Here is a 13,519-nt window from a genome sequence, read left to right as displayed (position 1 = left end):
TTTACTTGCTTGTGCTGGGGTGGAAAGTCCGAGGAAGACCATTCAATCCCTAGTCCCAGAGTCCTTATGTATCAACATTGCCATCATGGTCATTAAAGCAAGGTGAAGTCACCACTGTTACCGTGCTTGAGTGGGCTGAAAAAGTGCAAACTGAGCCTATCTTTCCCACATGGAGGCGTTGTTAGTGAAAAGTGTTCATTCTCCTGATTCTTTCTGCGATTGTTCCTCATCCACTCCCTCCTGCTCCGCGGCCTCCGAGTCTCCTTCTCGTACTTGACGTCTTCGCCCCCTCTGTGTCTTTCCAGGCTTTCCTGCTGTTCGCCATCCCTCCAACCAGTTAGCCGCCTCAACCGGCGTATCGAAGAACCAGGTTTTATCCTCAGCCACTACCCGGAGCCTTGCAGGGAAAAGCATGGAGAAAGATAGTTTGCAGGCTCTCAGCTCCTTCTTGATCTCGAAGAAGCTTCTGCGGCGTGCCGAGACAGCTGCTGTGTAATCCGGAAAGAATTAAATCTGAGAGTTCTGCACACGGATGGGCAGTGCCACCCTGGCCATCTGGAGAATGGCGTCTCGGTCACGGAAATTGAAGATGCTGGCAAACACAGGATGCGGGGGCCCCTGGTTTCGGTCTCCGCCCGGTACCTTATGCGCCCTCTCCACCAAAAAGAATGTTGAGAGTCCCTTAGGTTGCATGCGCGTTTTTATGAGGTCTTCGATGCAGAGGTCCATTGCAGGGCCCCCTTCCGATTCCAGAAGCCCGGTAATGCGAACATTGTTGCGACGGGAGCGACCCTCCTGATCATCCAGTTTCTCTGCCATACGCTTATTTTCTGCCTCCAAACGTGCTACCTTCTTTATCAGGGTTGCAGAGTCTTTGGAAAGGGGGGTCGTCACCTGCTCCACCTCCGTCACCCTAGCTGACATTTTCTGAAAATCAGCTCTCGGGAATGTGACATCAGTTGAGATGGAACCCACCGTTGTTTGTACTTTGTGGAGGGCCTCCATAATATCTTCTAGCGTCACCTTGGGACCTCCCTCGTCCTTCTTTTGCTTCCTCTCCTGACTCTGTGTCCGGCAGTGGGGGGAAGTTTTTAGTGTATGCAAATGTATCCAGCTTGCTTTGCTGATTTACGCGGGGGCCTCTGCCGCTCATCTTTCTGTCTACTATGGCGCCTACCCTCTAGAGCAGGGTACAGAAAAAATGGGTCGGGCGGGGAAGCCCTCAGTAACAAGTCTGATGTGGAGGCTAAAGAACTTTTTAAGTGGAGAAAAGTGGCCTATACCAGGACATTTGTGTCTCCGATAATTGTACTGGCAGAAATATTTAATCAATATTGGCCTTGGACACATGCCTAAAATTAGGCAGAGGAATAACTATAGGAGAATCCATACAATTTGCATGGACTGCTGAGCCAATTTGGGCCCCAGAATCTCATGTGAATCCTCCACGGAGATTTTAAGTCATTGAATTGCAACACGCCAATCATAGTTTTAATGTTTTAAACCCTATAGGCAAAGTCTTGATACAACTTCTATAAACACAGCAAAACACCTTATTTTGTAGGGCTATATAATATACAGATAACAGACAATAACCTGTCTTCTGTGTTAAGGAGAAGACATCCTATGATTTTCTGTGTATTTAACACTTTGCGTTTCTTACATTCAGTTGTGCTCTGAGGACAGCAGAGGTTTAGATGTTGTTGAGACAGATAATGCATTAATCAAACTCATTACTAGACTGTTAATTGAACATGCAACTTTCTCAAATGTTCTGAAAGCTTATTTCCTATTTGAAATTTAGTCCTGGAATATTATGGAAACATATATAAATTCCCCAAATATTGTAAAACCTGTTTCAGCTGTTATAGTTTACCCCCTTGGTACAATCCCAGCTGCTGTCACTCTGCGGGCACTGTTGAAGGCACAAAATAGAAATATTATGTACAAGCTACAGATGGTACAAATAAATCTTTGTTATTTTACATGTGAGAGGGACTGCTCCAGCTTGCAGTCCTTCTTGAATTGTAATCTTGTATGATCTATTCTGGTCTTCTGTAAACAGTGTGGTTGGAATGAGTACTTCTGCCCTGCCATATATTTATATATACTGCATGTTACCAGCATTGCTGCAGAGGTTTTTCCATTCCATTTGTAGCTGATAGTGTGAGACTTTGAAAATGAAGCTAAAGGATCTGTATTTCCCTGTGAGGTCCTGCCCTCAATGAGCTTTAAAAATGCAATTTGGGTCTCCCCTTCGATCAAGTAAAAGACATACTTTTTGCCAAGGTACGAATGGTGCTCATTTTGGCGAGGCTTTTGAGATTGGGCTGTACGGCCTTTTATTCAAAATCCTACACACTCTGGAGGCAGAAACTTTTCTGCACGAGGGCAAAGGCTGTAGAATGGTTTTCTAATCCAACTCTCTTGCTATACAATACCCTAAAGCAGTTAACACTTATCTCTTATGCTATTCTGTTCTGTTTTCCACTGTAAACCTTGACACATGATCCCTGCTGTTCGTTCTGTGGGCATAGGTGATTCACAGATAATAGTTGCCCTTCATGAATAAATACATTTTGCACAGTATGGGCCTGTGCTCCCCTGTACAGCTGGGGTAGTTTATGGGCTGCCCACATACCTAGCAGGATACTAAAATGTAAAGAATGATGAAACTCTACATCCTCCCATCCCACATCAATCACTCGCATCACTCAACGCTGCTTTGCACTGATCAGGATTTAGCCGTGTCAGAAAAACTAGTTTAACCCGTTAAGCGCGCCGCAAATTCCGCCTCAGTGCGGACGTTCGATTGCACTAACGGGATCCGGACGTCCAACGGTCGTGCGCAGCACTAGCGAGGTAGTGCGCGCGACGACCGTTGGACGTTCGCAGCACTGAACGGGTTAAGATTGGTTATACTGACTTACTACAATGCCTATAAAATGTTAGCTGTTCCAGTAAGCTATCAGTTTGTTGCCTTACATGCTATTTCTTTTTCCTCTTTAGGTTGGTACAAATGGGCTGATCTCCACACAGGACTTCCCAAGAGAGACACAGTATGTGGATGATGGATTTCCAACAGATTTCCCTGCCATTGCCCCATTTCTTTCTGATTTAGACACAAGTAATGGAAAAGGTAAAATATTTTACCGCCAGGACACCACTGATGAGGTTCTTGGCAGAGCTGCTCAGGAGGTCCGGCGGGGATTCCCTCAAGCTGCCTTTTATCCCACCACTGTGTTCCTAGTGACATGGGAGAATGTCGGTGCATATGAAGAAGTGACACGTCTCTCAGGACCTTCCAATCGGGTAAGGCTGATTTTCAATAATAAAACCTTGAAGGTGATGAATTTAAAATGTGACTTAAGATTTTTTTTTTAAAAAGTAGACCTATGTTAAGAAAACTATGATTCTCTACAGCTTGGGGAAAAACTGTCCAACCAATGATCTAAGCTAAGGAATTATGCCGTAATCGCAGGTACACTGACACGTATTCAAGAAAAATGTTTTACCTTACATGCTTTACGATGTTGAAGAGTTCTTGTTGTTTTTAGAGTTTGATTCGTTGCATGAGGCTAAGGTATTGTTCTTTGATTCTCTTAACTGTCTGTGGTAGGGGTTGAGGTCTGTCTTGAAAGTGGGCTTATCGGTTGTGTCCATGTTGGTGCACATCTCCTGTCCAATTGTTTACAGTGTCGTTTAGCAGTTCTGAGCTCTTCAGTGTACCAGCTAACCTGCTTGGTGGACTTCTATGGGTGTTCCTTTTTTTTATGCAGAGTTTTATATAGCGCAAGCTTGATCCGAATCGGGTATCCAAGCGCTTTACATAGCACCAGTTGCGTTACATGAGGACACACATTCATTTTTGTTAGGCACCTGGAGATTAAGTGATTTGTCCAGAGTCACAGGCTGTTTTAGCGTCCTTACCGAGACTCGAACCCAGTTCCGAGGTCGAGCGCTCTAGGTGTTCTGGTCTAGGTTGTTGGAGGAGATTTTATTTATTTATTTGAAGAGTTTTATATAGCGCTGGCTAGACCCAGAGGTATCAGAGCGCTTTACATGAGGACAAGTGAGTTACAAGTTACAAATTACATCAGTTACAGGGTTACACAGTGCAACAACATGTAAAAAACAATGTTACAGAGTCGGGGGGGGGGGGGGGGGGAGACACAGTGGTGAGATGAGGAAAACAATGTTCAATGTCCGGCTGGGTAGGTGACGGCCGAGAGGGTGAACCAAAGCCGATCTCCTCGATAGCTGCCTAGGCAGCTGCACCGGGCATCAGCCATATTGCTCAGTCTCCGCTTTCAGGGTAATAATCACGGTCCCTCTGAAGGTTAAAGCTGTTAGAGAAGGGGTTGTGTCACGGGTATTCACTCATCATATCAGTTCATTGTTGACAATTGGCAGCCGTTTTACATGCACAGCTGGTGGACATTTTACATTCACATTGCTTCAACCTGGAGTATCTTCAGATTTCAGACTTCAGAGGCTTGCACATTATATCCCTCAAGATTATATGTATTCAGTCTTTTTAATTGGCGATATGTTGATCAGCGGTGCTTTTACAACTTGGCACACTCCCATGCCTTTTTACTTCTCCAAACGTTGATTACTCCATTTTCACATTCACATTCCCCAACTTAGGGTTCGGCTTCCGGCACTGCGTCCCATTGTCAGGCATCAGGGTCAGGCAACAGATGCAGTACTGCTACACAAATCAGGCGGGGTTCTAACAACTGTGTCCCGGTTGACTGAGTTTGCCTAGTTCAAGAACTGGGGCTCAGAGAACTGTGTATTGGTAAGGCGGATGCCGGTCGATCTGTTTTGTTGCTCGTGGGAAACGTTAAATGGGTGCCATGTTGAGAGCAGGCATCAAGAGCAGGCTAGCTGGTAAGATCGCTTAGATGGACAATATACACGTTATCCCTATTAGCGTTTACATGGGGTATTTAATCTTACTTGTTGTACTTGTCAAGGTTCATGTGACTTTTGTGGGTTGCTCGTGGAACAGGCGCCGGTGCTTGCTAAGGGCCCACACATCCACTCTTCTGTTGCTGGTTATCACTCCCCTCTCACGTTACGGTAGCCTGAGGTTGCCTGCTTCCATACCATGGGATTGCAAGGGTGAGAGATGCTCTGATACATTGGATGAAGTTGGCCGCAGGTAGAGTCTTGCCGGCTTTGTTCCGCTACTATTAGCCATGTGGGCTGCTTTCTTAACGGTCTTGCTCCTCCCACATTCCGCCGTCCACCCACCGAATCTGAGTGGTGGCGAGATTTCTTCGATGTAGAAAAAGTCTCTGGTATTTTATCGGTCAAGATCCACCTTTCTTTGGCCAAGTGCTCCAAAATTAGGACCTTTCTGTGGTTATTGTGGTCCTCCGGAGGGGAGCCAAGAGCTCATGCTGCCATTTTCCTCACTCTCCCATACTTTCTCACGGGGACGTTGCTGCTCCTAATTGGCCAATCAGATTGCAGAAAGGTAGTTGTACCTCCTACGTGATCCGCCAGCATTCCGATTTCGGGACTGGTGTTTCTGGCGGTATATGACCGCGGCAGAGAGCCGCTCTGGATACCGGTGTGCAGGTTCACCTTCAGCTCAGAGCGGCCATTAAGCTGCACTTGCCAAATAAATGGGGTGAGTGGTGTTGATCGATGTGTCCTTTGAGACTTTGCTCTAGCTGCGAAGGGGTGGCATTGGGCAGCCTGGGGATGGAGGTCCATGAGCTGGTGATGTTGAAGTGGATCATGGAGTGGTCGGTCCACAGGAATTCTGTGGTGTGGTTGTAGCTGATCAGTTCGCTGGGGGCAAGTTGAGTAAGTCCAATGTTGTTCATGCTGTGGAAGAGGTAGTAGTGTTGGTATAATTGTGATTGTTGAGATGGAAGTTGAGGTCGCTGTTGAAAATGTAGTTGTTGTAGTCTATGGTAAGGAGGGCAATGAGGGGGCCGGTGAAGTTACAGAAGGCTGGAAGTGGTCCTGAAGGGTGGTAGGTGAGCGTGTCCCTGAAGGTGGTTTTACTGTCTGTTTGGAGTTGGAACTTGAGGTGGTTCATGGCTGGGGTGATGTAATTTGTGGTGGTGCAATGGATGGATTCTTTGTGTATGATGGTGATCCCTCCACCAGGCTTGTTGATGCGTTCACAGTGGGTGATCTTGTATTCTTTGTGTATTGCGGTGGCGATGTCTGGGGCGAAAGTGGAGTTAAGCCTAGTCTCAGTGAGTAAGAGGATATCTGGTGTGAGGGTGGAGATGAGGTCCCAAATGTCAATAGCGTATTTGTATATTGAGTGTATGTTTAGAAGGGCGCATAGTAGTTGGTGTTTTTGTTCAGGTGGAGCCTGTGCTTTGCTCGGGTGGGGCTGGTTGGTGTACTGGTGTGTGTGCTGTGGTAGGTGAAGTGGCAGTGGGTGCATGTGAAAGGTCCTATCATGGAGTGTGGGTTGGCACAGTGGTAGTGTTTGTTGCTGCACCCGGGGTCGATAAGAGCTTAGCTAGGGTGCATCTTTGGGAGGTTGGAGGGCTAGAGGTCTGATGCTAGGGATGGCTCAGTATCTGAGGGGATTGCCTTTGGTGCACCAGTAGCGTGGTCATGCTGCGGCCTGCAGTAGGTAGGTCCTGGGTGGGCGGGGCTTCTGTTGGCGGGAAAAGTGGTGAATGGTAAAACACTGGAGGTGGCAGTGTCACTGATCAGGCTGGAACAAGCAGGAACTGGAGGCCACTGCAAGTGGCAGGTTTAGTGTTCAGGTGCCTCCTCTACAAGCAAGATCACTGGTATTATGCGATTCAGGGGCATGGCTGTTTTTGCGTAATTATGGAATTTCCCACATAATGCTTCATCTGGTGCATAACCTGCAAAGTTGAACAAAAAATATGGTTTCTAACTCAAACGGTTCACGATTTACTACAAATATTGTGACCTATGTTTTTGCGTGGAGTGCAAGACTCTTCTCAAAAGATAACTGGTCATCTTTCAAATGTTTTTTTCTGTATTTCGTTGTAAAACTAACATCAATCATGTGAAGCCGTTGCCCAAACAATATTACCATGTGTAAAAATCACAATGTAATCAAGTGATTCTATCAAAAAAAGTCCTGCGTTATGCAACATATTTTGCCTTTTCTTTCTGCATAATGTAGTCAACCTTGCTGTATAATTTGGTACTTTGCTGCAGAATAATTCCAGTGCCCCGGCCTATGGCCAATCCGACCCTGGGCGTCTAATCTGTCTGAGTCAAAGTAGTGGCTCCTTTCACCCCTCCACCACCTGTCTTCCTAGCTATAAGAGCTGTTTGTGCTAATGTTTTTTGGCAAGCGTTGACATTTTTGTATGTCTGTGACGAGGAGTTATCTTTATTTTGATTGTAATGTGTAGTTCCTTTACAAAAAAAACGTGATTCGTATACTTTAACGTTTGCCTGTTAAATTTTGCATGCAATGCCTGGTGAGTGCAATGTTATAAAGAAGGGGGCACTCACGCGAAACAAGAACCCTGCAACAGAAAACCTTTTGTCTGCATATTTTAAAACCCAGACGGTTTATTTAAGGAAATACGAGCATATATATCCGTTCCGAGTTTGCTCGCTCTGTGGGCGTATAGACTTGCGAAGCTGTGCTGGCTCGCGGTTTTCTGTGATATCGGGCGGTTGTTCTCCTGTTCAAAGGGCGCAATTAGTGGTCTTCGATTGCGCTCCGTTCGTCTTCCTTGCTTTCGGCCCTGATTGCTTACGGGTCGTGGTCTACCGTCCGCATGTCCTTGGAAGCGCTCCCTGGCGGAGCCTGCGGAAGGTTTGTTGAGGCTAGCGTGAGGTGTTTACGTTTGTCTAACGGATGGCCGCCCACTTATGTTAAGCAAAGCCTTTATAAGGCAGTGGGCCAGCTTCGGGCGTAAGGAATGTGTTCTGTGCGCTGTACATCAGAATGAAGTCTCGCTTGTCTTTGTTCTTTATCCTGAGCGTCGCCAGGAGGCCGGAAATGGCGTTGTTCTGCCTCCTGTACATTGCAAGAAGGTATGGAAGGAGACGTGATGTACATCGTTTTCTATTCACCATTTGCAATTATTTTATCCTGATTGTGGTGAAACGATTTCCTTAAAATGTGTCTGCCCTGAAGTGCAGGTGGGCAGGGTTTTATGTAATGCAGGGCCCTGCGGTGCGGGGGAGGGGGGGGGGGGGGGGGAGGGGGGCTCGTGGTGTGTGTCCCCAACCCTTCAGGGAGGGTCAACTCAGGCCAAGGTCAATAAATATCTGTAAGATATGTGAAACTCGGGAGAGGGGTGGGGGCTCCTACACATTCTGCAGGTGGAGTCCAATCACTTTGCTTTATACCACTGCAGGATTCTGAAGGGGGGACACAGGCGGGGTCAATAGGCGGGGGTCATCATTTTGTATTACTCCACTGCCTGATTCTGCAAGGGAGCCCTCGTTTTATGCCACTGCAGGGGGGACAATTTGTGCTGAAAACTTTTAGTCCTAAGGAATGCAATCTAGGTGAATTTGTGAAGAAAACTGCCACAAAAGCCTTGCGTAAATTTGAGAAATGAAGTCCCATCATGCAAATATGACACTTGGTTGACAACAGTGATTGAGAGATCTGATCTATTTAAGCTCTCTATTCCTCTATAAAGAACTTTTAGGCGCTTAGTCTACAAAATAAATGCAGGACTGTCGCAGGGCGATAGAAATATCTGTTTCAATGTATGTGAAAAAGAGAAGGTATGCCGGGAAGAACGGTTCCCCAGGGGTGCTTTGTGCTTTCGTGAAGAGCTTAGATGTTTGCCAAGCCTGGCATCAACTATTCGGTGTAGGGCGGTGGATAATGCCAGTTCATTTGATACAATGGTATAATTGTTTTCAAAGGGCATGCTTACCCACAATACCAATATGTTTCCTCGATGGTGATAAAATTCAGCCTTTCAGTAGAGATTCATCCATCACTGGCTGTAAGAAGACTCGGCATGGTATACTGACCGAATTGTGGCTTAACAGAACTGAAGATAGCGGCAACTTCTGGGGCAAAGGTGACCCTCTGCATGTAGTGGGCTGGCAGCAATTGACGTATTTTGACTTTACCATCACTTGTTAGACTTTACTTTTTGTGTTGTATGCAATTTCTACTACCCATTCAAAGATTGTCATTTAATACTACTCTTAAAGTCTGGTGTTTGACAGTGCAGCTCCTAAACAGACCTATTAATAACAATATAGAGTAGGCTTTGTGTCTTCCCCTTTCAGCTTTCTTCGACCAGCATCTTTCAGCCGTTAGCTTGAGACTTTGTCAACCACACTTTGGCACAGCCCTGTGGAGTATTCATCTCTCCTCAAATGCCTGTAGCTGTTTTGTAGTATCCTTTCACTTCTACTTAAGTGCATGCATTGTGCTGCACCAGGGACTAATTTACAACTATAGTTCTCTGTCTGCTGGGTCCCTCCCACATGTCTCACTCTAATGTGGCAACCGTTCATCTGTGGCACATTAAACCCCGACCTGCTGACTTTGCCAGTGCTTGGCTAGTTATACAGTCACTGACTACATTTGACAAACTCATCCTCTTCGACTCCAAGAGTTATGGCCTCCCATCTGATCCAAATCCAACAAAGAGTATGGAAACCCTGCTTCCAGGAACTAAAGAGGTTCTCCTGACCTCCCTAGATGAAGATTGTTTGGACAAGAGTCCTCTGCGTTGCCTAGAAGCGGTGTATTCTTGTAACCCTGTACTTGTCATCCATTGAGCTCCCCATTCATGCAAGCCCGGCGGATGTGCACCAGGCTTTTGAGTTTATTGTTCTGCTGTCAGGAGGACACCTAAAGTGCAACCCTTTTCTAATCCAGGATGGCTACTTCCCCTTCACCACAGGCTATGTGGTCACTGGAAGAGGTCGGAGCAAGATTATAGTCCACGGGCACATACTTTTTACATGCACTCTGATGGGGAGAATGTCTTTCGGCTCTCCCCAAAGGCTGTTGAGTCACCATAATTTGGGTTTCTTTCCTTTGCACCTGACACATTTATGAAGGATGACCTACGAGCTCCTCACTCAAGCTTACAAGGCCCTCCACAACATCGGACCAGCATACCTAAACAGCCTCTCCTTCCACGCATGCCACTTGCAGGTAGTTTCCCTCCCTGAAAATGTTACACATAATGTAATGCATCATTGTATGTGGAATCCCTTTTTCTCGCAATGCAGAGAAAAGAGCTCATCACCTATCCGGTACAAGTAAGTAAAGGTGACAGCAGGTTGGGCGTTATGGGGGTGTCGATTGTGGGAGTAGGCTGTGTGCAGGCTCAAAAATAGAGTTTGGTATACTGGAAAAGGGTGGCTCAAAGAAAGCAGGGGAAGAGAGAGTGGTAAAAGGGAATCCATGAGGTGGGTCTGGTCCGGGGCCAGGAAGGTTAGACTACCAAGTAAACGGTAGTTGGACTGAAAGGAGAAGACATGACGATTTCATGTCACAACTTTTGGTTAAGATCCTGGTTCACGTAAAGAAGTGTAGTTGGAAATGCTGGGGTGGTAACTGTTCAGAGGTGGAGGAAGGATTATATAAAAAAAAATTGTTAGAGCCTTGACCCAGGCATACTTGCACATGCACCTCAGCTGAAGGATGTAAGTGTGAGCCCAGTTTGCACCGAATAAAAGAAGCAGTGTGTTAAATTCACGTAATTTGTTTTTGTGCAATTACGCAACATTATGTCAAAATTAAAGGTATTTAGATGAATTGCAAATCTGTCAATCCACACTAAATCTTAGTGCTAAATACCTCCTCGTGGTAGTTTTTGTCATGAGAATGCATTTGAGCAAAAACATGGTCAACAACAGCGTTCATGTTCTGCTGTTTCCGGGGCGTTTGTAGTAAACTTTTTTTGTGAATTTTGCAATTCGTGCTCATTTTCTACCAGGAATGGCACATACTTATGTGAAGTGGCATAATGAAGTAATTTCATGTCACAAAAGCATTAGTGGCTTCTACTTACTGGCAGTCTCGCAGGGGGAAGGGAATGAAAAAACCCATAAAAAAATAACTTACCTGCCTGCCACTTCCTCTCGGTCCTCTTCGCCTGCTTCCAGGACTCCAGGGGCAGTAAGCACTTAAGGTTCCAGACTCTCCTAGCCAATCGCAACTCTGTTGATAGCAGCATCATGATTGGTCTGAGCCCTGTGTTTCTGCGCTCAGATTGGGACTGGGAGCCTGGGCATGTTTTCCACCCAGGGTGTGCATTACAGTCCTGTGGAGAACATGTCAAGTGCGTATGATGATTCGGCCAAACTATCATGCGCACTTAAGAGAGCGCTCACCACTCCTCCCCCTGCCCCTCTGTGACTGCCCTGCCCCGCCCCTAACCAGCTGAGCAGCGACGAAAAAATAAAATGCTAATAACAATGCATTATTATCGTTTTCTTTTTACCCTTTTGGCCTGCTCACAGAGCAGTGGGACAACGTTCCTCTGCTTTAGCGGAGGAGCCGCTGCTGCACAAGCACAATGCAAAATTATGTGAATTACACCCCTAATTAAAATTTTTCCCATGCCTAAAAAAAGCTATTTATTAGATCAAGGCAAAAAAGAATGAATTCCTAATTAATCAGAGTTCCATTTTGTTGGAGTAGTTAATTATTTAGTTCCAAATCCCATTTTAACCCCTTCCATGCTGATGACGAACCCCAGCCGTCATGCACTACGGTGCTCGTGTTCTGATGACGGCTGGGGTTCGTCACGGCCCGCCCCTGTTCGTGCTGTTTACAGCACACCAGGGGAATCGCGGCCGCATGGAAGGGGTTAAAAGAGCGATTCTTCAAGATCAGAGTCTCTTATATTCGATCAAACCAGCCAACGCGTGTTTCGCCCCTTAAGGCATTCAAGCCTGGGGCTTTTTCAAGGCTGATATACCAATGTAAACATGGGTAGTATATAAATATGAAATGGGTAATAAAATGAAATAAAAATCTAGACCCAAATTGTGGTAAAGAAAGTGTAAAAGAAAAATGGGGGAAATCAGAACAATCAGAATAACATGATATAACTTCTGCCCCACTTAACCATCATAACGTATGATCATAAATGCAAAAAAATAGTGAATGAACAAAGGAAAATACAGAATCATATATTATTCAATACAGCATAAGATTATTGATAAGTGATTAGTTAGTTAGGCATGTTAAGCAATATCAATAGAAACGGTTACCAGATTTTACAACCCCATTAGTGATATGTAAATAATGTACATACATACGTCATTGAAAATCATCAACAAGGAAATAATGTTTTAGCCCAGAGGAATATTCGAAAAGAAAAAAGTAATATCTTCGGATAAGCAAATAATCGGGTAGTATTAATTCATGTCTCAAAGTGCCTAATTCCCTTCCGAAAATCTTCAAAACATGAAATTAAAAAGTGCTTATTCCTTTTCGGGTTGTAAAGGAGAGTTATCAGAAATTCTTAGTAAAAGATAGGGGTGGAGGTAAAAGCAGGAAGAAGACGAGTCCTAAGGAGGGGCTGTATGCCCTAAAATCGTGCAAATATCCATCTTTAACATACGTTCAACATCCCATATGTAATTTCATCAGAAGGGAGAAATTTGGGATAGCGAATCAGCCAGTAATGTAGTGACAGAAAATAGAGAGTGAAAGCGGAAAAAAGATGGTTCAAGCCTAGGTTTAGGTCCGAAGAATCGTTTCTCGGTGAACTTACACAAAAGTATATTACCCCGTGCAGGTTTTAATCCGGCCCTTACCGTACGACGTCAGTATAGTGTAAGTAGGCATGTCATATATGCTTTTCAAAATGGCTGCAATCAATTAAAGATCATATGCGTCAAAGCTAATGTGTCCACCACAAGCCCCAATTATTCTAACTACCCCGTCCTAAAGTTCCATACCTGTAAATCTTTTCAGGTTTTACGTTTATGCGGACTCGTCGGGCATATAGTATCGGCGGTCTGCTTGGGTTCCTGTTCTCAAGCGGTTCTCTTTCCAGTCAAGCCGTAATACGGATCCTGTTATTAGTTAACATTCAGGGTTGGCCCCGTAAACACCTATCTATTGAAAGTAAAAAAGGACTAGTCTGTATGAACTGCGCAACGCTATGTAGGCGTCAATAAAAGGTTAGTTAAAATGCCGACTATCTAAGTCTATTATATATGTGAAACTAGGGCAAAGGACAGGTGTAAAAAATGCAAAGTAAGCAAATTTCTGTTTTTCTAATCTCTATGTACCTAATACAAGTCTGTATTAATAGATGATCAATTGAGATAATATAGTTGGAAAGGAAGAATGGGTTATTGAGACAACTGTTAGATAGCGTTATTACTTTCATAATATCAAGTAGAGAAACCCTATGGTAAAAGAACATGAAATACAGATACTGGGAGACTGAAATATCCAATCAAAGTAATTTTCTTCTGAACATATAGGAGGATTCTTGTAAGTCTCCTAGTCTTCCTCTAACCAATATTGCATTTCAGTGTCTTTATTAAGTCCATTGGCAACTGTATCATATTTAAGAATCAATTTGCTTTC

At 44.9% G+C, this 13,519-nt stretch overlaps 1 protein-coding gene across 1 annotated transcript in view; it reads left to right on the top strand.

Annotated features, from left to right (window-relative positions):
* Positions 1-13,519, top strand: part of NID2 (nidogen 2) — a 269,038-nt gene that overhangs the window by 20,461 nt on the left and 235,058 nt on the right. The window contains exon 2 of the mRNA XM_086937330.1: positions 3,010-3,312. Coding sequence (XP_086793456.1) covers positions 3,010-3,312 — 303 coding nt within the window. The remainder of the gene's footprint in view (positions 1-3,009; positions 3,313-13,519) is intronic.

This window comes from Lissotriton vulgaris, chromosome 9, assembly GCF_964263255.1.
Source record: "Lissotriton vulgaris chromosome 9, aLisVul1.2, whole genome shotgun sequence".
In the NCBI taxonomy this organism is placed as follows: Eukaryota; Metazoa; Chordata; class Amphibia; order Caudata; family Salamandridae; genus Lissotriton; species Lissotriton vulgaris.
This window is presented reverse-complemented; position numbering and strand designations above follow the sequence as displayed.